The 26,802-nt window shown below is 41.7% G+C and overlaps 1 protein-coding gene across 1 annotated transcript; it reads left to right on the forward strand.

The window, feature by feature from the left end:
- The first annotated feature begins 9,420 nt into the window (after positions 1–9,420).
- Positions 9,421–26,562, forward strand: EED (embryonic ectoderm development). The gene is made up of 12 exons (XM_088534986.1): positions 9,421–9,543; positions 11,833–11,985; positions 17,031–17,123; positions 18,036–18,101; positions 18,857–18,982; positions 19,091–19,172; positions 21,686–21,777; positions 22,712–22,845; positions 23,885–23,990; positions 24,725–24,883; positions 25,318–25,391; positions 26,236–26,562. The coding sequence occupies exons 1-12, from the start codon at positions 9,421–9,423 to the stop codon at positions 26,360–26,362; spliced, it is 1,335 nt and encodes a 444-aa protein (XP_088391112.1). The 3' UTR covers positions 26,363–26,562.
- The last annotated feature ends 240 nt before the right edge of the window (positions 26,563–26,802 follow it).

Genomic DNA, 26,802 nt, shown 5'->3' on the forward strand with positions numbered 1-26,802 from the left:
TTTTAGGAAAAATCTTTTTTTTTCTGAAAATAATAGAGCAGCTCTTTTCAGAAAATAAAAGGTCTACTTTCTGTCAGTAGGTTCCAAAGTCCATTAGTGAGGAAGTGAGCATTATTATTTCCTTCAGTTTTAAACACGGAGTGAAAAGAGAGTTGTTCACAGCTAGTCAAAACCTAATGACAATGTTCCTCCAGATACTTACTCCTCAGTAAGTATCTGACAAGATTACAAGCGTTTTTATTTTATTACAAGAAACTTTTTCTTAAAGGAGCTTTTATGGCTTTTCTTAGATAATAAACCCTTGAAAAAGCAGGCTGAGAGACTCTCCCTTGCATTATTTTGCTAGCAGTTCAATCTGGCTCCAATGATTCCCCTCAAATGCAGTTGGACACCAGACAATATAGTTAAAAGCTGCATACATTTCTGGAGCCTTACGTCGTGTCATTTCCATCAATTTAACAGCTCCTTTAAATACAGTGGATATGTTAGGAGTCAATCCTTAGCCAGCGATGTGAGTAATGGGCAGCCCAATGGCAAGTGAATGATAGCAGGTGGGAGTACAGTAGGTGCCTGCATGCAGCTGGGCAGCTCCTGCGCAGCGCCGCGGCAGCCGCCCGCGCGGAACCGTGACGAGAACAGGCCGCATCTCTGCGCTCAGGTTGCGTTTGGCTACATCATTTTAAAGGAGCCCTTCCGTTTGGGGTTGAACTGAAGAAGGCAGGCTGTTTCCATCATTGCTTTAACAGAATGACAACGATGTTTTTTGCCTAAAAAAGAGCCACAGCAAACAGCTAAGCACGGCCACAGTGCTCCTCTCCATCTGAATTAGAGATCCTCTCATCTGAAGCCTGCAGTTTTTCAGTTTTTTTCCACCAGCTTTATAAACCATTTCCGAGCAACAAGTCACTGTGGAAACATTTAACATTCAAGTTTCTCAAGGATTATCAGAAATATGTAGCTGACCTGAGCTCAAATCTTACCTTGGCTGGAGATAAAGGAAACAGGCCGAGGAGACTTCCCCCTGCTTCTGCGGCAATTTAATCTGTGAGACTATTCTAATTGATGCTGTACTAATCCTGGATAATTCTGGGCTTCCTTCTTGTTGTCTGCCCTGCTCCTGGAACATGCCTGTATAGATGGGAATGCAAGAGGACATTGGCTTCATTGGCTTCAGATAGGAATTCAGTTCTGCCTGGAGTATTCCTGACACTTCTTTAACCTTAAAGGTCTCCATATACGATGCTCCACAGCCTCCCTAAACAACCTTTTCCTACTCACTGCCTATTCTTATTGCTGTCATAACAGTTTTGCTAACACATACCCTGAATCTTCCTTGCTGCACTCCTGTGCTTCTCATCCTACGGAAAACAGTCTATTTTTTCCTCTTTTCAATGGCCTTTCATTTAGTTTGTGTCTGTTACCACATCCTTTCTAAGTTTTCTCTTGTTTGGGATAAGAAGTTCCAATTTGTTCCATTATTTTTCCTCTGCAAGTCACAGTTTCAACCCTCTCATCATTCTTGTTGATTCTTGTCTGGACGCTCTCCAGCTGAGTCATATTGTTCTTGAGCTGTAGTGTTTGAGGCTACATAGATAGGTGAGACCTCACCAGCGGTAGCAGGAGTGCAGGCAGCCTCACGTCTTCGTCCGGGCCCTGCCCTAGCGACCCTACGTGGCATCTGACTCAGCTGACATTACTGATTCATGCTTTTATCTACTCTAAGCCCCTCAGCCTCTTTCCTGAGAACTGGTTGCTACCTCGTATGTTCTTATCGCACACTTGCGCTGGGACATTCCTGCCTAAGTGTAGCATTTTTAATTTATCACATTAAAAAAACTATTTCCAGACCCTTTTGGAAACATGGCAAGAACCCCAGGAATTCTACCTCGAGCCATCTCCAGGCCTCTCTCATTTCCTCCTGTGAGAAACGGCTGCTCTGATGAAGCCTGGCAGCAAGGAACGACACAGCAACAGTGGCAGCACCATGTGAGGCTGGTAGTATCCAGCAGAGACACATGCTGAGTTTGTCATCTCCAGATCTTCCAAAGCCTTCACATGGAAAGTTAGTTTTAATTAGGCTGAGATGATGTTTTCTCCAAGGAATTCAGGTGTACCCAGGGTGTGCACTGGGTCTGGGGCATGGTGCCTTAGGTGCCTTTGCCTTTTTTATTGCCACAGGCCTTTACATCTGCATCTCTGTAGCCTGTTTTCCACTCCCAGCTCTGTATCCTTCTACCCAGCTTGCCCTGGCAGCCTTTCCCAGAGCCTTGAGGGCAGTGTTTTTCCCTTGTTTTTCTCATGCTGTTGTTCTCTGGCTGCTCTTCTCATGACCTTGCACCTGCAAACCCTGATAGCTTTGCTAGCAGGTTCTCATGGGAAGTGATTGCCACCAGTGTGAGAATAGCTGCTTTTTCCCTGCTCTTCCTACACCTTGATAGAGCTTTTGGGCTACATTACCGGGGCACAAAGCTGAACTACCTCACAGCAAGCAGCGCCTGCAACAAAAGTGATTCCAGCCAACAGGGAGTTTGAACAGGTCTTAATGAAAACTACGTAGTCACTATGGGAAAAATACCATGGGGGTGCCCTGGGGAGAAGTCCCAGAGGGGATGCTTGCCTGGAAATGCACCCCTTGCTTCTCTCCCCCACTCCCCATGGGGGCGGTTCTCCCTTTCCGCTCCCTCTCACTCACTGTTTTGCTTTGCTTCACTCTTACGAACAAACGTAGGCCCTCACCCTGCTAATAAATCTTTGGGTATGTGAACTTTTCCCAACACGCCATGTACAGCAGCAGAATGGTCTGGAAGTCGGGAATCGCCCTGGCAGCCCCCTTGCTGTAGCAGCAGCACCATCTTAGCTTGGCTTTGGTTCCAGAGCAGTTTAAATTCATCTTCACTGGGGTTTGTCATCCCATGGAAGGGAAGAGAGGGAACACAGGGCTGAGGTGGGAGAGTGGCAGAGGAGGGGAAGGTGCTTTGTGGCAGCAATCTGCCTTTGCATTGGGTTAGCAAAGACATTAATTTAGCAGTTTACAAGGACTGTGGTGAGCAGAGGAACAGTTCAGGCATGGAAAGCTGCCAGTCACTGCAGAGACAGGCGGATGCGCTGTTTGGGAATGGGGCTTGCGGAGAAGAGCGAGCAGCAGCAGCGGCAAGAAGCAGAGGAGCAAAGTTGCTGCTCCAGCAGCTGCTCATGTGGCTGCTGCCTGCCTAGCACTGGGGGTGAATCTGTGCCCCTAAGATGTTACTTGGAGCTTTTCCAGTGTAACTATTGAAAAATTAAACTGAAATATGATCTGAGAGAATAAGCCAGCTACATAAATATAGACTAACCTTAGGGTGCCAGACTTTTTTTCTTCTTCTTCTTCTTTCCCAAGCAAACCATGTAGCTAATGAAATCCTCAGTTTGAGAGGAAAAACAAGGACAGTCCTCTCAGAGGCATTTCCAAATCATTGCATTTTGTTGCAGGTTGCAGCTAAGCATTGCACTGGGGTCTAGCATTGCAACTTCTGGAGATGATGCCAACAGTGCCATCTTACCTTTGTATGCTTCACTGGAAAATACTTTGGGCTTAACATTGACTGTGGCTCTTTCAACAGAAAAATATTTAAGGGAAAATCATGGTAAATCATAAAACAAAATAGAGCGGGGCTTGGAAAAGGCAAAACCTACAAATAGAAAAATGGCAAAAGTCTTATTTGGCAAAATTGCTTTCAGCTATCCATGTATCTTTTTCACATCTGCCACTTCTTTGCCAAGTACTGCTAACACAGACAAGACGTGCAGAATAAATGCTGAATCTGTAACTTCTTTAACTTCTCCAGAGATTGCCTACATACCAGGCATGTTTAAGATGATTCCCTGATGTTAAGGACAGAGCCAAACCATGAGTTGTCTGCCCAGGGTATCAAAGGAAATGGAAGGATGAGACTTCTCTGGATGGTCCTGACTCACTGCATTTTTCCCCAAATGAAACCAAATCTTGGTGGGGAACACCCTTATGGTGTTTCTTGGAAAGATGTTAATAAAATTCTAGGCAGGCGGTTGCCCATACTTCTGCTCACTGTAGAGACAGGGAAAATGAAACGCACTTTATCTGAACATTAGAGAATTTCAGATGTTCTGGTGATAGATTTAGTACTTCACCATTCGGGGATGGTCAGTAGGATGGACATTAAGTCTTATCACTCAGGACATCCTTAATTATTGCTGATACTATCATGCCAAGGCAACAGCTGGAACCCTGTTGGTGATGAAGGTTGCATTGCTGTTGGATCCTGCCCCAGAATCGGTGTGAGGCTGCAGATCCTCCACATTCCTGTCATAAACTGGGGTCTGAAATCCCCTTGTGAACATGTTTCTTACAGTCTAAATGTGCCTTGCTGGCTCACCAAGTCCCTTCGCAGGCAGAACAACTTACTCTGGCAACAAAGTCCCTTTAAACTGGACTACAGGCTCTGCTCACATGAGCTGTGGGTCCACAAGGATTTATTTGGTGATGACCCTGGCTTAAGCAATCCTGACTTTTCCTTCTCCCACCTCCCTCTCTTCCCACCAATGGTTCATGTGCCGCCCCCTGCACTGCACCAGCAGAACTGTTCATACGTAATGAACAAATAAGGGAACTGATCTAATACAACTGGGCAAAAACCAGAAATTTTGTTTGCTTCATTCAACCAGATCATTTGACCTCTATGATTCATCATGCAGCTCTATAAATCACCTCCTGGCACAGAAAAGGAGGGCAAGTATTAAAATGTTTGGTTGGGCAGGAATGGGACTGCCAAAGCGACCTGCTGTTGACTAAGAAACCACAGCCTGAGTTTAGGCTTTACTAACTCTAACTGCTTTTTGTTGCCCTTCCATCAGAGTTTGTAACCATGCCAGCAGAGATGCTAGAGCAACATATACAGACCTGTATCTTGGGTCAAACTCCTTCATTCTTGAAGATAAACCTTGAAGATAAACACAAGGAAGTTGAAGGAGATGGCTAAGCTGGTTTAATAGCTCATCACTACCATGAGAAGATCTTTTGTTCTTTGCCCATCTCTCATTCTTGTTCCATCCTTCCCTCACACCAGTTCTGGTGGCCATGGAAGAGGTTACTGATGTCTGCTTTGGCTCATTAGTTAAAGAAAAAAGATCAATTTTGCTTGATCAGTTTTCTGCTGGGTTACTGAGTGAGCGAACTTGCTCGTTGCTTGCCTGATGAAAAGCAGAACCCCTGGAAGGTAACAGTGCAAAACCAGACATAACAACACAAAGTTTTAAAAACGGAGGTAGATGAGATATCCTTCTTTCAATGGTGTTGAACTGTTAGGTAAACTCAGCTGTCTCATCTTCTGATTCAAGTATACCTTCCATTTCTGGGTAGGTTTTTAGCTCTAGCAGAAGGATAAAATATATGCCTCTTCTTAAATGTGTGTGCTGTTTCCTGCTTTCAGTGCATGAATCAGCTATAGATTTGACCCATTAATCTTTCAGAAGCAAGGAGGGGGAAAGACTGCAGCCTTTTCTGGCTGTTACACTCCCATTATACAAACGGGATACTATGGGTTTCTGTGTTAATGCTCTTTCAATGGTTTCTAAATTTGCCCAGCTCGTAAGTCAAAAAAACTGTCCTGAGCTGTCAGACTTACAAACTCAACTGGTGCTCTGAAAATCCAGCTGTGTTTTCAGACTCTTAATAAAAATACCAGTAAAACAGTCCCTGTAATTGTTACTTAACAGACAGAGCTCTTGACAATGCATGAAGCAGAACAGAATCCACCTCAGTTGCCATGGCTGTGTTTTCCCACCAAGCTAACAAAATTACAAATTTGCTTTTGCCAGTCATTTCAGCAACTCTGACCTCTAAGCACTTAGAAAATGTAGAAGATTAATATCAAGGAACATTTTTCATAAAATGGATACTGATATCAGCTAATTTAGGAGCAAAACTATCTTGCATGTAGATAAAATAACTGTTGTCTAAGGCAGCGGCAGCAAAAAGGCCAGGACCTCACTGTAAATGCTGCAGCTCTAAAAACACCATTAGCTGCACCACGGAGCAAGGGGAGAGGTTGAGGGCAACTCTGACTGCTTGGGGAAAACACCTCTCCAGGCTTCCCCATGTCCCGTGTGGCAGTGGGAGCAAAAAGCTTTTCCAGGGATCTGCTCCTTGAACTATCTGCCTGCTGGCTCTCTGTTTTAGGTATCGTCCTTTCCCTTTTCTTGACAGCAGCATAGCCTGGCTTCTTGGTCTTTGGGATGGCAAAACTCAGTATTGTCTACACAGCTGAGAAACTGTGAGCTAATTCTGATCAAGAGGTTATTCTCCTTAAGCCACCATTGCTTCTTACATTCCTTCTTCAGCAGCCACTGCTGCATATTCTTGCAGAAAAAAAAATAAGGGCTACCTGAACAATCCGATTGCCAAAATCACCACCAGAAGAATGCAAGAGGGAGGAGATCGTTCTGTTTTATATTGGGTACTTGAAGCATAATAAAGAAGAAAGTAGCCAGGGAAGATGTTCTGGTGGATCTGTTGCAAACAAGATCTGGTCAAAGATGGGAAGGTGCTGCCTTGGCTGCAGCATCACAAGATTGTGGAGCAAAAATCTTTAGATGAGCAAGATGAACAGCAGAACCACAACCCTGGATTTCGGGAGGACAAATTTTGGCTTACTTGGGAATCTTGGAACGATCCAGTGACAGACTGCCCTAGATGGCAAGAGACCCAGGATAGTCGGTTGATCTTCAAGGACAACCTCCTCTAAAACAAAAGTGGTTCACTCCATTGTGCAGAAAGTCAAGCAAGTGCTGTTGGAAGACCTGGATGGTCAGCAAGTGGAGCGTGAGTCAGCAGTGTGCCCTTGTGGCAAAGGTGGTTAACCACATACTGGGCTGTTATTAGCAAGACTAGCCAGTCAGTTGAGGGAAGTGATTCTTCCCCTCTATTTGGCCCTCCTGACACTACATCTGGAGTACTGGCGTACAGTTGTGGCCTTGCCAGTACAAGAAAGACCTCGACACACCGGAATGAAGTCACCAAGCTGATCGGAGGACTACAGCTCATGATGTATGAAGAGTCTGAAAGGACTACGTCTGTCCAGCCTTTAGAAAAGAAGGTGAACGATCTTCCTGCTGTCTACAGCTGCCCAATGGGAGGATGTAGAGAAGACAGAACAGACTCTTCTCAGAGATGCACCAGAAGCAAGAGATACAAATTTGAACATGGGAATATCTGACATAATGAAAATAAAAACCATACAAAAAAAACATCATTTAGACTTGTTAAACACTGAAACAGGGACCAGACTGGCTGCAAAATCTTCTGCTTTGGAGATATTCAGAACTGGAGGTAGGGAGGCTCTGAGCAGTCTGCTCTAACTGGCCCTGCTTTGAGCAGTGGGCTAGACTAGATGACCTCTGTAGGACCCTTCAAATATGCATGATCTTCATTCTATGAGTATGGTTTGAAAAAAATGAATCAAAAAACAAAAGTCTTGTTTACTTTCTCCGACATATATAAGAAGCATTTTGTCCCTGTATGATCCAGAAATACTCTTATGTTCTGAAAGCAACAATCTCTCTCTTTTTTGTGCTCCGTGTCTAGATATGTTACCTCGACTATTGCAAGAACTCATATTTGGGAAAATTCACTTACATATAACTAGCCCCTTCCAAGTATACACTGTATGCTTTTGAAGAACAGTTAAATCATGATTACTTGAAAGTGACTGGAGGATTTTTTTCAATATTTTGTTGTTCTCTCCTTTTCTTCAACACACCATCTCACAGGCCCTATTACTTCTTAGTTAACCTGTGTATGATTATTTATATAGCACTATCATTCTAATTACACAACTTGCAAGTTCTAATATCTATATTTTCACAATACCCCCTGGTATGCACGGAATGCCACTGCCATAATGGAGTTGGGAAACTGAGGTGCAGAAAAACTCAGAGCCTTCCCAAATTGAATCTTGGCTGAGCAGAAACTGAAGCAAATTTTCTGAACTTTTTAGCTAGTGTTTAACCACAAACTAATTCTTTAAATAGAAGCTTAAAGTCTAGTATGCTGCTGGGAAACTTGTCTCCCCTGGAATCCCAGTTCTTCTTGTCTTCTGAGAAAGCAAAATAGGCAACTGCCTTAGGCCAACAGCTGCCCAGAGAGGCCAGCAGGATTGTCACCTAGTGAAATCAGTCATCTAACATCTGGATTAGGTAAAAGGCCAATCAGGGGCTAGCAAGTTGGTGATGGAGGCTGATTGCTCTTACTGATGATTCTGGCCCATGTCCAGGCCAAGGAACACGGGCTGGCTGGGCCTTTCGCTGTCCTATGTCTTGGGTGAGCGGCTGCAGGTCTGTGGAAATGAATGCATAGCTGGCCATCTGGAGGCCACCAGCCCAGGCCTGCAGCGCCCTGCGGAGCTTTCCCTGCTAGCTCGAGGACATCCACAGCGAGGATTAAAAATTTTAGTTGCTGGAAATGGTCCTTACCCTTCTTTTATCATATCTGCCGCACAGTTTAGTGATAATTAAAATGCCAACCTAAGAATATCCAGAAGTATTTTAAAACCAAGCCGGTACATTCTCTGTATTTGCCCCACAAATGCAAAAAAAAAAAAAAAAAAAAAAAAGTTTTTATCGCAACCTTGAGCGCAGAGCACAAACCTGGGCAGCTGTGACCTCCCAGAGCTTTTGACAACTGTTGTGAGCAACACAACAAGTCTCTGTGTATCATGTACCGCTCCCTCGGAGCCTGTGCTACCACACCAGAAAAAACAGAAACTCCTTATTGCTGAAAACTCTACACTCTGTGCACAATGGCCAGCACACTCCTTCCTAATTATCTGGAAGGTGAAGCCAGATTAAGTTTTAGGTACAGGGCATGGCTCTTCTTGGGGAAACCACTACTAGAAGGGGAAGACTTGCTGCCGCCTTTGCAGAGATGCAAGATGAGACACGGTGCCTGCGAGCCGACCGCGTTCCCCCTTCGGCAAAGGATTTTTACCGCCCACAGTTGCTACGACCCGCGGTTTTCGGGCGCGGGGGGGTTTCAGGCGCGGAAACGTCATTAACGTTTCTACAATCTCCCTCTGCGTGGGCGTCGCGCCCCCAGCTCCGCGCTGAAGGGGAGGCCACGGCGCCTCAGGGCGAGTAACCGGCTCCGGGGGCGCGGGGAGGGCTCCGGGCAGCACACGCAGCTCTCGGGAGCCGCGGGAGACCCCGCGGGAGACCCCGCGCGGCCGCTTTTACCTCACGGCCGCGTAACGGCCGGCGGGAGGGGGCGCGCGAGGGAGAGGGAGTGGCGCGCCGGGTCTTTTTCAGCCTTTTTCAGCAGTGTGGCAGGCGCGGCGGGCGCCGCTTTGCGGCACGCGCGGGCCGGGCGGGCGCGCTTTGCGGCGGTGTGGCAGGAGCGGGTGGGCGGGGAAGATGTCTGAGCGGGGAGAAGCGCCGGCGGCGGCGGCGGGAGCGGGCGGCGAGATGCCGGCCAAGAAGCAGAAGCTGAGCAGCGACGAGAACAGCAACCCCGGGGACCTGTCCGGCGACGAGAACGTGAGGCCGGGCGGCGGCGCGCGCGCCGGGCGCGAGCGCGGCGGCGCCGGGGCCTCGCGCCGGGCGGGGGCCCTGAGGCGGCCGCGGGCCCCGCTCCCAGGGTCTTCCCGCCGCCCCCGGCTCCTCCGGCGACCCCCGAGAGGGTCCCCGGGGCCGGCGCGGGCAGAGCGGCCCCGCGGAGGGCGGCAGCCGGGGGCGAGGCCGGCGCGGGGCCGGGAGAGGCCCCCGCTGCCGCTCCACGTGGGAGCGGCGGAGCTGGAGGCCCCGCCGGGGGCACCCGCTGTCGCCCCGAGGCTGCTTTAAAACATCGTTATTTTCTCTTCTCCTTTTTATTTATTTTTTTTCCTTTAAAACTTAGAGTTGAGGAAAAAGGTAATATGACTGATGCGGAATAGCTAAATACCCCGAGTACAAACTTTAACTGGTTTGTGGGTAGTCTAGTGGAGTCGTTGCTGAGGGTGTTACTGGCGTTTCAGCTCTGTGCGACGCTTTTTGCCCCGTTTAGAGCCCTCGTCCAGAAAGCGACCTGGACCCAGCTGCCCCATAGAGGGGCTCGAGGGGCTCTGCACCCCAGTGCTGACTTTTTCACCACACGGCAGCCCTTGGCAGCCAGCGTTGGTGCATATGAGTGTAACTGCGGATGTGAGAGTAATGCGGTGAGAGGGCGTCTGGCTTCGCTTTGGCGTCTGCTGCAGGTTAGACCTGGGCTTTCTGGTTAGTGACCCGCTTCAAAGGTGAAAGGACCCTTTCCAATAGCTTATCGCTGAGGCTCTTACTATAAGGCTCTTCCTCTAAGGCCCAGGTTGTGCTTAAATTTTGGCAAAGCAGGATTGATTTGAAGGAGTGGTTTGTTCTGCAGGTATCCCGAATGTCTGTTGGTAATTGTGTAGTACCCTATACCGGGATAGGGACTTTCATTTGGAGAGTCTGCTAACGGTGTCTTTGTTCTGCTCGTTAAATAGTGGCCTTTTAGCAGCAGTATATTGTAGCCCACAGAAAACCTCAGTCTTCTGAGGTGTTGTGACTCTTGCCAGTAAGTGTGCTTGGGAGAGTAGAATTTGGGTGCTCTCAAATTTCCTAGGACAGAAAATTGGAAAATGTTTTAAAACTGCAAAGCTCAGATAAGTGTGTGTAGGTGAGGACTGACCCTTTAGGGGTGCAGTGTGAAGGGAATGATTTCCTCCTTGGGCACTTAGAGCCTTATGTGTGTTTTTTTTTTTTTTTTTCCTCCCCCCCCGCTTTTTTTCCCCTCTTACATGTCCTGATTTTCAAAGCTGTTGGCCAGCTGAAGGCCTGTGTATCTGTCCTTCTTCCTTCTTGCCATGATGCAGATGCGACTGAGAGCAAACATAAATGTTTGGTGGGAACTAATGTATTAATATTTGTAGTTGATCTTATTTTCTTAGTGGAGCTTCTGATGCAACTTTACATTATCTTTTCCAGGGATGACCTGTTTTATGCTTCCATCACCCATAGTTGAGACCTAGTAGTCACATGGCCTTAGGATGAATGATTTGACCCTACTGCTTTGATGGAAAATAAATAACTTGCTAGAGGGGAAAAAAACAACGTTGTTCTTGGGTTCTTCTGCCCCTCCTTTTATTCCATTCTCCCTGCCTTGGCTCTGGCTGTTGGCAGCTGGAGGGCAGATTGGATTTTCTAGCTGCTCAGGCAGGAAACCAGTTTTATTTTTGTTGTTGTGTTTCTTATTTTCTTTTAATTCATTTTTAGTCAAATGAGGTGTCGATAGGAAAGAGCAGGAGGGGAGAGTGGGGCCTCCCCTTCTGGTGGCAGAACTGGTTCATTGCGACCGAGGCTGCACAGCTGCAGACCCGCTGTGCACGATGCTGCTGCAGGGATGCACAAGTTGTCCAGAACGGTAACGTTCTTGACATAATATTTTTATGCAAACAATCTCTTAATTCCATATTCTTCAGAAATGCTCATTTCAGCTACATCAAAGATGTTTTCCAGGGAAAGCAACTGCTTTATTTTTAGGCATTTTTCTTAAGAGCAGCTTCCTATATTCTGAAGAAACCTCACTAGTTTGCAGTTCACATGTGTCCATTTTGGACTGACCCTCTTCTGACTCATGATCTGTTTCGGGCAAGGAATGCTTTTCTGTTAATAATACATTTATTTACGCAAATCGAAATAAACTCAAGTCTTAGGAGATCTTCCTTCTTTATTGAGAAGAAGGAAAAGTGAAAAGTCCTGCAACATTAGTTGAACTTGTACATCATTTAATGACTTTTCCGTTACATTCTTATATAATTTGAATATTTTCAGGACGATGCCGTTAGTATTGAAAGCGGTACCAACACGGAACGCCCCGACACCCCAACAAACACTCCTAATGCACCAGGAAGGAAAAGCTGGGGCAAAGGAAAATGGAAGTCAAAGAAGTGCAAATATTCCTTCAAATGTGTAAATAGCCTAAAGGTAAGTATGGGTGAGCTTCAGCAGGGGAAAGCTGGCTGCCGTTTGCTGCCAGTGATGTTAGTGTTGATTGCAAGATAGTGCAAGACTGATATTTAAAGATACATTTACATAATTTATGTTCCATGCTCATATGAAGAACATACCTTTTTTTTTTGATTCAAGTTGTAAAGAAAAGGTTTCTGAGAAATAGAAATCAGTAGGAAGTGGTGCATTTGGCCTGATTTTTGTACAGTTTTGCAAAGCTATGCATGCTCTTCTGTAATTATGTTTTTTTATTGGCACTGCAGTTGCTTGATATAGTGAAACAAATTCAAATAATAAGTTGTGATGACTTGATAGAGCATTGATCTAAAACAGCCTTTTTCTACTGGTTGAAATATATTTAAATTAATTAAAAACAACAGGCCCTTACAACCTTGGAGGAACTTTTTCCTCACACTGAATGGAATCAGTATTTTCTGTTATCTAGCAATTAACATAAATACTGTATAGTGTGATCTCTTTAATTTACCAGAAATGTGATTGTGTGTTTGCACCTGACTAGGTCTCACACATTCCGATACAACACCTGGTGGTACTAGCGGTTGGTGGACATGTTGCCTCTTCTCCCTGTTCTTGTTAATTTATTTATTTTTTTTTTACTTCTGCACTGGTCACAGACCATGAAGAACTAAATCAGTCGGTCAGGATTTGATTCTCTTTCATTAACACCGTGTTGTTCTTTTGCTGTCTGGTCTTGTACAGGAGGTATTTAGATGTCAAAAGCTGTTAAGACCCCTAAATATAGGAAACACTGTGGAACAAGATGGAAGCTTCGTTAAACTTTGTATATGGGTGACAGGAGGGTGTGCAGTACTGTCATGGGTATTTCCTGCAGAGCTCCTTTAAGAGCTTTTGTCATTCTATTGCACTTAACTATTGGGTTGTGCTGATGTAGCTGTTTCTGGACTTGTGCCTCAGGCTGCCTCACTGTCATGATGGGGTAGCTGAGCAGGAAGGGATGAGAAGTTTGGAGTAAGCAAACTTCCTAGGTGGCTTTGCCACTGGAGAAATTGTGGTATGAAGTTGCACTGACAAAAGAGCCTGGGAAGTAAGTTTGCCTACACCTTTTTTGATGTTTAATAAAAAAAATCTTCCTTTCAAGGCAGAGGAGGAAGGGAAGTTCTTTGATTTTCACATAGGTAGGCAGCTGCTCCTGTTATTCACATAAATCGCCCCCACACTGTGTGCTTTTTGTGGCATCCTGTCGTGCTTCTCACGCAAGCGTGGGCCTCTCTGCACCCAAACATTTACAGCTCTTGAGTTTTGCGAAGCACACTGGTTTTGTGTCTGCAGAACAAATATCCCTACGTCATTAGTATTTTTTCATGTCTTCTGAAAGAACGGAACACATTCATGTTTCAACTTAAACTTAGGCTCCACTGTAGGGTGACCTAAAAGGCCACCTTGTAGAGTAAGTGCCTGGAAACAGATTCCTGTGCAAGTGGAATCAATCTGTGTAAGTAGATGTATGGTTTCAGCTAGATAGGATATTCTTATTAGCCCTTTCTTCTCATTCCTCTTTGAACTCAAGTTGAACTGTATTAATAGGAAGACTAGAAAGCAGTCACATTTGATAACTCCTCTTTGCTTTGTGTTTGAGGAATCCTCTCTAATTTTCTTTTTCCTGTTCTTCCATCCTGATTTTACAGGTACAGTGGAGACAAATCAAAACAGCTGAATGTTGTATATGGGTTGGGAAAGACATTCATTACTTTGTTTCCTTAAGGAGAAAGGAGTAAAAAGGAGTTTTTTTTAAAAAAAGTCCATTACTGACTTCTTTGAACGTTAAAAGGTTATGATTCAGCATGAAAAACTCAGTGCTTGCTAAGTATGTTTTTTAAATACTAATGTGGAAGTTACTTTAGCAAAAATGCAAGTACCAGGAAAACAAAAAACAAACAAAAACTTTGTAAATAATAGGAGATCCAGATGTGCTTTATTATTATTACTGCTGTTTACAGTGCTAAGATGCTGTCATGTGAACTGAAGAATAATCTCTGCTCCCCATGCACTGATTGGAAACCGAATTTATACATGAGCATATACAGCTAACAGAAGCATGTGCTCACATACATTTATATGTGTTCCGCTTATAGGTCTTCTATCAAGGAACTCTGTGTTCTGCTTTGATGTGCTCTCTTTAAAACAATGCCATTATTTGCCCTCTCCTTGTGCTTGTTCAGGGTGCGGTTCAGTAGCTGTTTGCAGTCTGATTTCTCAGCTTGTACTAACTGTCCCCTGGGCTGGGGAATCAGTAACAGCCAAATAAGAAAAGTACTAGCTCCATGGCTTGTCAGACAGGTAACTAAAACCACTGCTGCTGATACCTTACTCTCACTGCGGGGGCTGGAGAGACACATATGAACAGTTAGCACCTTGTTAGCAGAGAGGGTGACATTATTAAGGCATGTTCATGTAGCTGTGGGTGATTATCCCCCTGCCATAGTATTTGTATAGCTGCTGCCACTTTGAAAACAGGTCTACTCTTACTCCTTTCACAGCAACCTCAGATGAAATCTAGCAAGTAAGGGCAAAACTAACTGTAATATGCTTATTTATTTGCTTTAAGTACGCTATTGCAACAGCTGTGGGTCTAGTTGCTCCTCTGTCTCCTTCCTGGTGCTCGAAGCACCTGAGTGCGTTGGGTCTTGTGCCCTTTATTTATGCTGGTGTGACGGTGCCATTTTACAGTTCTCCTATTCTTGGCTAGAATCTGGGTCAAACTATTCTCATAGGCAAATCAGTGGTCAGATTTGCGTGTCAGATTTGGTGTTGCAGGATAACTGTAACATGCAGCACCTAACAGCAGAGTGTTTTTAAGACGTGCTTCATTATTTAGCAATGGGAACAAAGATTAGCCTGGACAAGTATTATCAGAAACGTTTAAGTGCTGCCTTTTACCAGTGAGGAGGATGGTGGTTTAAAATAGGTCAGCAAAACTCCTTCGGATACCCTAGTTGCATCCTGCAAGAGCATCTTTGTGTCTCCTTCATCCAATATACCCTGGAAAACTGTAATATCTGTGATGAGGTTTTTGGGATGTTGTGGCACATCGTATAAGGAATGTAGTGTGGATGGTTTAAGTAATGTAATGACATTTGTCCCACAGAGTGATTTTCCTAGGGAAGTATGTCTTTGAAAAAGACTTATTGAATGCTTCATTATTTCTATACTTGAATAAATTCCTGTAGTCCTATAGTGCATATCTCTGCTTATCACATATCATCCTGTGCTGTGTTTTATGTAGAAGATAATTAACCTGTTGCAGCTTATCCTAGAAAAATATCCCATATTGAGGGCAGGGTGAATATCTTGGATATCAGCCTTTTCTTCCTCCTTTTTGTATTTCCCATGTTGCAAAATTAATTTGGAGCAGTGCAAGATTATTCTTGAAAAACAAGTGCTAATGTGCTAGACCAAAATTGCTGCTGTATCTCAAACAAAACAGCATGAATCCGTGGAGTTTTGCATGTATGTTGCCCTTGTGTAGTTGATGAAACGCCCTCTTTATTCACCAGGGTGAACTTGTTTACAAACATGTTCAAACAACTTGTTATTAGTGATTTTTTTTATGTTAATCACCCATTTCATATTTGACCTCTCAGCCACGCTGTCCAAAGAAGACTTAAATACATTCTAAAGACAAGCCTAAAAACTACAGTTCAAAACTTTATTGAATACACAAGTCCATGACTTTGAGATTTCATGGTATACAATTTTCTTATTCTTAATCTCTAATTAAGGTGTAATTCCATATAGATGCTAAATACCAGTTGTTTTTCTTTTGTCCTGTACTGCCTTAATAATTTTACTACTTTTTTTTTGTTAGTAGCACTTTTCTCTCTTCACACAAACCAGCCAGTTCATGTTTTAAAGGCTAATATTTTATTGATTTTAAACATGGAAAAAATCTTATTAATCTCTATTTGGCTTTGACCCTTCTTTCAGAAATTTAGGAGGGGCTTTTCCCTGAAAGATCTTTCTGTCTTTTCTTAGCTCTGTTTCTGGAGGTAATAACACGATGATACTTTTCTCAGTAAATACTGCCCCTTCAAAATCCTTCACGCTTTCTTGCTTTTTAGTAGGCTTCTTTGCATAGTGTTGGAGTTTCCCTCCTCCTCAGATTTATCCTATGGTTCTTGAAGAGGCCAGAGCTACCAGGGCTAATGTTTCTGGTGTTGCTTCTGAAAAACAGATTTGAAGAGCACTCAGTCACAGTCATGAGACACTTCCTTCCTGCCTCTACTGTCCCAGACAGTCCCCTGTGGGGAGGCACTTTAATGAACATTATTCTGACTGAAAGTATCCTGTCAAGGCAGGCCAAAATACTGTTATCAATTATTAATAAGCACCACCATATTCATCACAACTTATAAACATGTATGTGTTTTTTTTTTTCTCTGCCCTTTAAAACTGATTTAAGCTGTATAAAAATAGTGCTCAGCCTTTTGCTGGTAACTGTGAAGAAAGTCTGAAAACATTTTGTAGATAGGAATTTTGTAGTATGGCATGCTGGAATTGATTCATCATGTCTATGGTAGAGTTGCGGGACCTAATCATGCTGGAATGGTAGAACGTAGCCCTTCTCTGTTCTTGCACCACAATAAGTGCTAATAAGCCTCCTTAGTGAGGCTGTAAATCCTGCTGTAATTATAACAACATAAAAAGCGCATTGACCTGGCTTGTTAGGCTAGATTTCTTTGTTGAAGACTTCAAAACAAATTAAGAGCTACAGATTTAACTTGAGAGTTCTGCCAACTTCTGGCCATAACTGTGAGACAACAACTCTTTCCCTTCATTTTAAAAGCTTGACAAATAAAGTATTCCTTTAACATCCCTTAATAAAGGCAATATAAAATGTCATGTTGCAAAATGTCTCTTTAACTGTTGACTCTCTCAAATTATACTGGATGTGAGCTTAGTAGTTTGAATACTAATTATGCTGTTTTCCATCACAGCTCAAGTTTTACAGAAATGTCTGTGGGTTTTATTTTTTTTATCAGGAGGACCATGGTCAGCCTTTGTTTGGAGTCCAGTTTAACTGGCACAGTAAAGAAGGTGATCCTCTTGTTTTTGCCACTGTAGGCAGCAACAGAGTGAGTAATCTTTTTGTTTTTAACCATAACCCTTCTGAGTGGTTCTGTTTGCAATCCTTTTTCCAGCTAATGCTTTTATGTGTGCTTGGTAGTGCCACAATATCGAGGACTTTCATATGAAAAGCTTCATATAGAAAGCTTTATTTCTTAGGTATGTAGTGTCTCTTATCTGGGAGAGGTGAAACTGGATTGTTGTATAATGTCAGGCTTTAATTATTTGGGAATTATCCTGTATGGTAACTAAAGTTCCAGCAATAGGGTAAAGGAAATTTATCTCCTCACTAAAATTCCTCTTCCTAGGTGTTACTATTTCCAAAAAATTCTGTGCTCTAAAATTGGATGGGAAGTGGCTATGATGCCAGTGTGCTTGACATCTAAATTGATGGCCTGCTTGAGGTGAATTTAGGTTCTTCCTCAACAAAGATCTACGTCACTGCAGTCTTAAAATACCTGCTGAAGTGCACTTTTATGTATATGTTGTGAATAAGCAAGAAGCCTTCAGTTTTCAAGTTTATTCGACCTGGCAATTACCAAAATTGCTAACCTAAGATTACACCTGATAGGAACAGCTTTTTAAAAGACCAAAATCAGGTTAGAGGTGGCTGCAGTAATTAGTAGTTCTAGGAACTAGAACTTTATGATGAAGACAATTCAATTAGTAGCTTTAAATATCTGGGTAGCACACTGGCAAATCCTAGTGTGATTCTTTGCTGAAGTAACTGTGAGCATTCTTTTATCAAACTGCTTCCCTGCGTTGCAGATGAACAGATAATGGAAGAGATCTAAACCATAAGAATCACTACCTGTTATCAGCAGAAAGTCAATACTCAATTGCATATGATTTCCATTGGAAGTTTCATAAGTAAGCAGTAATCTCTTCCTTTTTTTTTTTTTTTTTTTTTTTCCCTCCAGGTTACTTTATATGAATGTCATTCTCAAGGAGAAATACGTTTGTTACAGTCCTATGTAGATGCTGATGTATCCTTTTAATTTTTTTTAAGAAGGTAAAACATCTGTTTGTTTCCTCTTTATCAGAATTGAAAAGGATTAATGAGAAACAGAGCTTGAAGGTTTTGTCTGTGATTTAGTATTTTGCTTATATGGCTCATTCCTCATGGTAGGTCCAAACCTTACTTCTTTTCCACATCCTAGAATTCCTCCTGTTGAAATAATACTAGAAATGCAGACTCATGGAACATGCTATATTAAAATATTTGAAAACTGATTCTCCATCAGCTTAGTCTTCCCAAACCTAATATTTGTGTTGTATTTTATGTTCACTGTTTTACAGTGTTCTCAGCTTCCCTTTGAATTGGAACTAGAGTTAAAGCCTGAGAATTTGTCATACTCTGAAGTGGTAATAACTTGTATTGATGTGTGACAATTCACAAGTGTCAACTTGTGAATTCAGTCTTGATTTACACTCATTTTATTCTTGATCTTGGAATCTTTTAAAGAAAGATTGAAAAATGATTTCAAAAAAAAAGAGGTGTTCCTTGTGTGTTGTGGAATAGAAGAGAGGAAATTGGGATATGTAGAAAAGAGGATGGAGCTGATATTTACAGATGTATCATTAAATATTTTTTCTTTATTGATCCCAGTACAGGGTCCTGGGTACTTTTGTAACAGCATCAGCCTTGTTTTGTTAAAATACATGGTTTAAAAAAGCACTCCTTTTTATTACAAAACAAAACTTCTGTTATTTCTGTGTTCCTTAATGTACAACATTGTAGGCAGATGAAAATTTCTATACCTGTGCTTGGACATATGATAGCAATACAAGCCATCCTCTCCTGGCTGTGGCAGGGTCCAGGGGTATTATTAGGATAATTAATCCTATTACAATGCAGTGCATAAAGGTGAGTGCTCAGAACTGCAAAATACATCTTGCATTTCATTAAGGTGTGTAATGCCTCAATGCTTGTCAACTTGGGAAATGATAACTTGGTCTCTGAATTCTGTCCCAGCACTATGTAGGCCATGGAAATGCAATCAATGAACTGAAATTCCATCCAAGAGATCCAAATCTCCTCTTATCTGTAAGCAAAGGTGAGGAAAGATGCATTTCATTTTTGTATAAATCAGAGTACTGTGGTTTGGGTTTTGGTATTGAAAGTGGCCAAGACCCCTCTCAAATCCATGTTGATGAATGCTACTGAACAAGCTTAGCCTGAAAGTCTAGAGCAAATTTTGGTCTTAAAGGTTATATGTAATGTAAATATTAAATCCATGGCCTACAGTGAAAATAACTGTGTGGCACTAAGGGATTGTGGACAGTGCTGCTCAGTGTTGGGGTTGCTGCTTCCGGACCTTAATTTGGGCTATTTCTTTTTCCTCAGTTGTTGGCTCATGTTGCCATCTAGTGGGGATGTGTTAATATTGCAGACAGCATTTGTCACTGGTCGGGGAAAAATCTCTTTTCTGTCAGGAGGAGTTTGAACTTTAGATGGAGTTGGTGTAAAAAGGGCATTCGTGAAGTACGTTTTTTGCTTGGTGCCCTACAGTCTTATTTGGAATGTGGAAACAACCATCACACTGTAACCTTGACTATTTTGTTAAGTAAAGGAACACTTGATCTGTCACAGGAATAAGCTTTCAATAATCACAGAATAATTGAGTTGGAAGGGACTCCTGGTGATTGCGTAGCCCAATCCCCAGCAGGGCCACCTACAGCAGGTTGCCCAGGGCCATGTCTGGTTGGATTTTTAATTCCTTAAAGAATAGAAGCTCCACCGCTTCTTGAGGCAACCTGTTGAAGTGTTCAGCCACTTTGACGGTGAAAAGGTGTTTTCTTTTATTCAAGAGGAGTTTTCTGTGCTTTAGTTTGAGCCTGTTTCCTCTTGTCCTGTCACGGGCACCACTGAGAAGGATTTGGCCCCATCCTCCTTATACATTTCCTTCAGATACTTATGCACAGTGACAAGAATGCCCTTAGCCTGTTCTCCAGGTTGGACAGACCTGTTTTCTCAGCCTTTCCAGTGCTGAGTGGGTGGAGAAGACCACCTCCCATGGCCTGCTGGTAATGTTCTTCCCCCAGAAAACCATTGGCCTTCTTGCCACAAGGGCACATTGGTGCGTTATGGACAACTTGTTGTCCACCAGGACTCCCAGGGTCCTTTTCTGCAGAGCTGGTCTCCAGCTGATGAGCCCTCTGCCTGTACCGGTGCATGACGTTGTTCCTACCCCAGCTGCAGGACTCTGCACTTCCCTTTGTTGAGTTTCATGATGTTTCTCTCTGCCCATCTCTGTGACCCATCGAGGTCCCTCAATGGCAGCACAGCCCTCTGGCATATCAATTACTCCTCCCAGTTTTGCATCATCATCAGTCTTGCTAACGATGCACTTGATTCTGCCATTCATTAACAAAGTTGTTAATCAACCCCAACCCAAGTACCGACCCCAAGAGCACCCCAGTAGTGACTGGCCTCTAGCTGGAGTAGGTGCTGCTGATCACAGTCCCCCAGCAGTTCAGGCAGTCTGCAGTCCACTTTACCACTTACCCAAACCATATTTTGTCAGCTTGTGTATGAAATGCATATCTGGGAATGCTGGACTGGAAATGTTAATATAAGAGGACTTCTAATTTGGGCGTAGCTGTTTAGTCTTGCTGATAAAGCCACACAAGAAGAGCAGTTGGGAACCTCTGTGATTCTTGTCTCTAGTTTTTGCAGTGGTTTAGTGCTGTTCATGTATAACTTCGAATTTCCTGAGCTCTCTATATTTTATAGGTTCTTTTTCAAATAACATTTTGCAATCAGCCATAGTACTAGGAATTTTGCTGTGTAATCTCTGGACCACGTACAATTTTCAAGGGGGCATGAGGCAGGAGAGTACTGAGGTATCAGAACTGCTCAGCTGAGAGACAAGTAGAAAGAGAAACTGTGGGGCTGTGCAGTATCCTTGTTGGTATAGCTGTAATTTAGTGCAAATACTTATAGAGTCCAAATGGGAAGTACACAAGGGATTCCCATTTTTAAGAGCAGTGAGCAATGTGCTGTAGTTTCTACACTGGAAATTGTTAAAACTTTATTTAAACAAGTGGACTAGTCACTTGATTTGGAAGTGTATATTGTTTACAGAAGTCATTTGTTCCTGCCTCTATAGTTTATGATTCATAAAGAATAATATTTTAAAGATTAAAAAGTGGAAAATTCAAACTTTCTGAACACTGATGTAAGAATGGCTGAAAGGAATTTAACGTTTGGATGTGTTTGTTTGAAATATAAAATTGTCTGTGAAATAAGACTGAATAAAGACACGATTGTCCAAGGTCAGATTCTGCTTTTCAGATGATCTAAGACCTAAAAATATTTTTTAGAGAAACTGTTCCCAGGGGCTGGGGGACAGGAATGGACACATTTTCTCAATTACAGATTTAACTCTAACAATATTTAGCTAAAACAAGAAATCCAGTGAATGCAGTCCTGTTGTTCCTATCAATTGGACTCTAGTAGCTTTTTTGATGTTTACATGGGTATGTATAATGGAAACTGGTGAAGCTGAAGTATATTATTCATATGTGCATATAAAAAGCAGCATGTAATTTTATTTGTTCTTTATAGATCATGCATTGAGACTGTGGAACATCCAGACAGACACGCTGGTTGCAATATTTGGAGGAGTAGAAGGGCACAGGGATGAGGTGTTAAGTGCAGTAAGTGGAAGAATGTGGGGCAGTGATTTAGATTTACGAAGGGTAGTGAGTTCACAAAATGCACCTTTTTATCCTTCTGTGCACTGTGTTTGATGTTATGTCTAATAAAACTGAAGTGCATAAGCAATGTTTTAAGTGGATAGACAAGTGTAATTCTGAAGAGGTTTCATTCACCTGGCCACCTCTCAGTAAACAGGACAGGAATTCACCTTTTGTGTCTGTTCCAGCAGCTACATGTCTTGTAGCACAGTCTAGAAGTAAACAAAATAGAACTCAGTGGGGCTAGAAAGAGTAATAATTTTTCATTACAGTCCCACTTTTAAAGTTCTTGAGGTCTTACCTGGCAAAAGCAGCAAGAACAAATAAATCTTGAGAGAGAGAGAATAGTAAATAAGTTATTCCAGGTGAGTTATGATCATAACTATTGAAAAGCAGCATATACTGGTACCCCAACAAATACCAGTGAGAACAGTTAACTTTTAATACGCTCTGCATGTTTCCACTGCTGCTGTATAACCTGAAAGATGAGATGTATATCTGTATGAAACATGATGCTGTATCCTCCTGCAGTTGTAAATTGTCATTGGCCATGTATTAGCTTTGGAATTCTGCCATGGTTGTTCCATAAAATAAAACATAAAATGAAACCAAGGAAATCTAGTAAAGGGGAATATTAGCAGTAGCTTCATTGTCTGTCAGTGCTGTATTTTATTTTATTTTTTTCCCTTGGGTGAGAATGAGTAGAATTATTGCGCTTCTTTCAGTGAGCAGGATTAAGTCATTCTTAGTATTCTTTCCATTTGAAATACATAGTTTTATTGCTTTCTCTACAAAGAAAATGCTGTTTTGACCATGTTTTGCATATGATGGAAGTTACTAAGTTACTATATTGTCATTTAGGCTGGGGGTGCTCAAAATTATTTCATATATGTAGGATTACGATCTTCTTGGTGAAAAAATCATGTCCTGTGGGATGGATCACTCTCTGAAACTCTGGAGAATTAATTCCAAGAGAATGATAAATGCCATCAAAGAGTCTTATGAGTACAATCCAAATAAAACGAATAGGTAGGTAGTCTTCATCTTCTTAGCTGTCTTTGCAAAATATGAATGTTCTCATTCCAGATTAAATCCTATTGAAATAGGATTATTCTTGGGGTTAATGAGTGACAAGATTGTGCTGAATACTGAATATCTCTTGAAGAAGACTGGTCTTGTTAAATTTATGCCTTAACAGGATTTTATTGAATTCAAAGTCCTGACTAGAAAATGGCTGAGATTTTTCTCTATCAGTTTTAATTAAAAGCTGATATCTCATTGTGTTTCAGTATATGTCAATGCCTTCGCTTCTTTCCCACCTCAAAATTTCTAGGAGGGAAACAGATCTATGTAATGAAATATAGTAAATAATCAGCTTTATAATGTAACTGTGGGTAACTATTCTTAATTGTATTCTTAATATTGTATCCTTATCTGACTTTGCAGGCTGGACAAAATGTTCACCTAGTAGTAACTTTCAATTTCATAATTTTCTGATCTCAGAGATGAGTAAATTTTAATGTAAACATGGCAATTACATACATGACAGCTAAAGTTTCCTTTATGAAATTTATCAATCTTTTAATTAACTTGCAGTTAAACTCTGCAGAGAGAATTGAAGAGTCCAAACCACAGTTGAACATAGTTCAGCAATGACACTGGCTTTGAAAGTATTCTTGCTATTGTTTGCTAGCATTACCAAATATTAAATGTTGTTTCTTAAACTTTTTTATGTTTAGCAATTTAGATGTTGCTGGAAGAGCATCAGGAAAACTTGAGTTGTCTTAATTAGTTCTTAAGGTATTTGCCAAAGGGAACTGTACTCAGCATCTGAAGGAATTACTCCCATGTAAACTTGAGCCTTTGGGGAAATCAAGTTCCTTAAGAATGAGAATGAACATAGGGATTGTTCCTGTCCTAAATAAGTATACAAAATCTACTTTGTAATAATAATGTTGTGGGGAAAAGCAGCAAAAGATAGGTTGTGATTTTAACATTGTTATGTTAAATGTCTCTGTGGAAAATTAGACTTGTGCTTCTGGACTTCACTTGGCACTTTTCTCCATAGGCCTTTTATTTCTCAGAAGATTCACTTTCCTGACTTTTCTACCAGAGACATACATAGAAACTATGTTGACTGTGTACGATGGTTGGGAGATTTAATTCTTTCCAAGGTAAGGTGGCAGATTTTCCAGTTACTTGAGTCATTTGCTCTAAGGATCTTAAACAGTTTAGGTTCTATTAGAAGTTGGGTGGCAGTTTTGTCAACTGTTGGGATAGCTGGGTGAGCCACTTGTTCATAAAAAAAAGTCCTTACTGACTACAGCTATAGCTTTGTTAAGAGTACAGCGATATCAGCTAATCAGAATCTGCATGGAATATACAATAATAATAATAAAAAAGAAAGTGTAATACTGATCAAGGAACTGCTGGGTCAAATGAGGGTTCCGCTAATGGAGTGACTTTGATCTGTGTGATAACAATAGTAGCATTTGCCTGCAGTACTCAGCTGGGTAGGTGTCACTGCCTCTTTGCCAGAAATTGTTGTGTGGGTGGTCCCATGGGCAGAAGGAGTTGGATGAGAAATCCTTAAGTCTGCATTAATTTATGCTGCTCATGAAATGTGTTTGAGGAGCTCTGGTCGACTTCCTTGGAAATGGGTGAGGGAGGGCTCATGCAATCCTGTTACCTGGCAGAGCTGCAAGGGCAGCAAGCCCTCAGTGAGGGACAGTGACAAATCATTGGTGATGTGGCTCTGATCTAAGGTCCAAAGTGAGATTTTCAGTTCTACTTTTTTGAACATCCTTGGGGAATCTGTGAAATGGAGTGCTTGGTTTAAAATAATAGTTAGACTGAATATGTAGTATAAATTGTAAAAATAGTCAATTTTCACTGTTTTTCCTCCCAGTCTTGTGAAAATGCCATTGTGTGCTGGAAACCTGGCAAAATGGAAGATGATATAGATAAAATCAAGCCCAGTGAGTCAAATGTGACCATACTTGGGAGATTTGATTATAGTCAATGTGATATTTGGTACATGAGGTTTTCCATGGATTTCTGGCAAAAGGTATGTGTAAGTTTTGACTTAGCCATATTTGAAGATGATTAACTTTTCAGTGATCCCATGTGTATGTGCAAGGGAAGAGTTTTTATTTCTTCATATGCTGTAATGTCATCCTGGAGAAGCAGAATTGTTTGGTACAAAAAAAAAACTTACATGAAAATGTGATGCTCCAAATATTGTGTATTCTGATGGCTCGGAAAAAAATCTGTCAAATGCTTATTTTTCACTAAAGATAAATGTATTGATATCTGCAGATGGGTAATCAAATGGGAAAAAGGAGGCAAACTTCAAAGTGTTTCGCATCCTTTCAGCAACCTCACTAACTCATCTTCAAACGTACATTTACTCTTTACCAGCTATAGAGTCTTTATGAAATTCTGGCTTCCGTTCTTGAAACAGTACTTCAGTACTTACCTATCCTCTGCTTTCTTTCCAAGATGCTTGCTCTGGGCAATCAAGTTGGCAAACTTTATGTTTGGGATTTAGAAATAGAGGATCCTCATAAAGCCAAGTGAGTATTTAATTTTTATTTTCATTGAGACAAGTTGTTGAGGCCCTGTTTTTCCTTTACTGATAACTACAGAAATTCTTGCAGAGGAATTGCAATTGCCCATTGTAACTACCAATCAAATATTTATTTGGAACCCTTGAAGGTTAAACGTTTATAATTCTTTTTTTACTATTTTATTGTTTGTTTTACACTAGTGCTAAGAAGCCCCAGATTTATTTGAGCCACATTGTGCCCGGCACTCTATGTAGACAAAGAGTTTGTTCCTCAAAGAGTTTTCAAACTGACTAAGTGGAGAATTTAAAAGTAATTAAGAGAAGTGCCAAGTAAAGGTAGCATGTGAGAAAAGAGGTAAAGGACTAGAGTGATGAGAGTACATAGGTTAGCTGTAAGAATAATGTGGAGGAAAACGGTATGGCCTTCCCTGCCTGGCCAGGTGATTTATTGCATATTTCTACATACTTTTAAATATACGATGTTCCTGGAAATGTTGCAGTTTTTAATCACCCAATTATGATATTTTATTCCTAGACATTAGAAAAAAAAGTTGATTAGAAAATCCTAAATATGCTTTTAGTTAACACTTCAGTGAAAAAATGGATGAATGAGAAAATTGTGTGGCAAAAAATGGGCAGGAATTTGCTGCTTTCCCAAATCCAGATTTGGAATACAAAATATACTGTGAAAAGTGTAATCCTGCTGCCCTTCTAATCCAATGTATGCTATGTAAGTAAGAAGTTGGGGGAACAGCAATCCATAAGGTAGTAGCAAGTACAGATTTAACATATATAACACTGCTGTTGAATTAATTTTATTTTCTCTATCTTTTTTTTTTTTTTTAATATAGGTGTACGACACTTACTCATCCTAAATGTGTTGCTGCCATACGACAAACCAGCTTTAGCAGGGATAGTAGTATCCTTATAGCTGTTTGTGATGATGCCAGTATCTGGCGCTGGGACAGACTACGATAAGTTACCTTTTCTTAATTCAAAGTAGAAAATATATTTTCAAATTATAATATAGTCTGTTAACTTGCTAGTCTGGTAGATGCATTTAGTGTAGACTTTCTCTGAGGTTCAGCAGACTGAAGCTGAACTTAGTGATGTTTACATTCTGTGTAATGTTCTGCTTGAACTCTGCTGCTTTTAATAAAAAGAAGTATTTTTGTAAAGGTTTTTTGAATTGTCAATTTTAATTATTTCCTTCAATGAGTTTTTAGTTGTGGCCTGGGAAATTGCATTGTACACAGCTGGCACATAAATATATCACGGTGTGATAGAAATTGGGTACTTGAGTGCTTGCAGCTGTCTTTGTCCCTTTTTATCTTAAAATTGCTACTGAACAATATCTAGGGACCACACAAAGGAAATACTGCATGTAAGAATATTGTTTAAAAAATTGTTAAATTGCT

Source organism: Tinamus guttatus, unplaced genomic scaffold, assembly GCF_059628265.1.
Source record: "Tinamus guttatus ecotype Peru unplaced genomic scaffold, ASM5962826v1 Tinamus_guttatus_pri_ptg000602l, whole genome shotgun sequence".
Lineage (NCBI taxonomy): Eukaryota > Metazoa > Chordata > Aves > Tinamiformes > Tinamidae > Tinamus > Tinamus guttatus.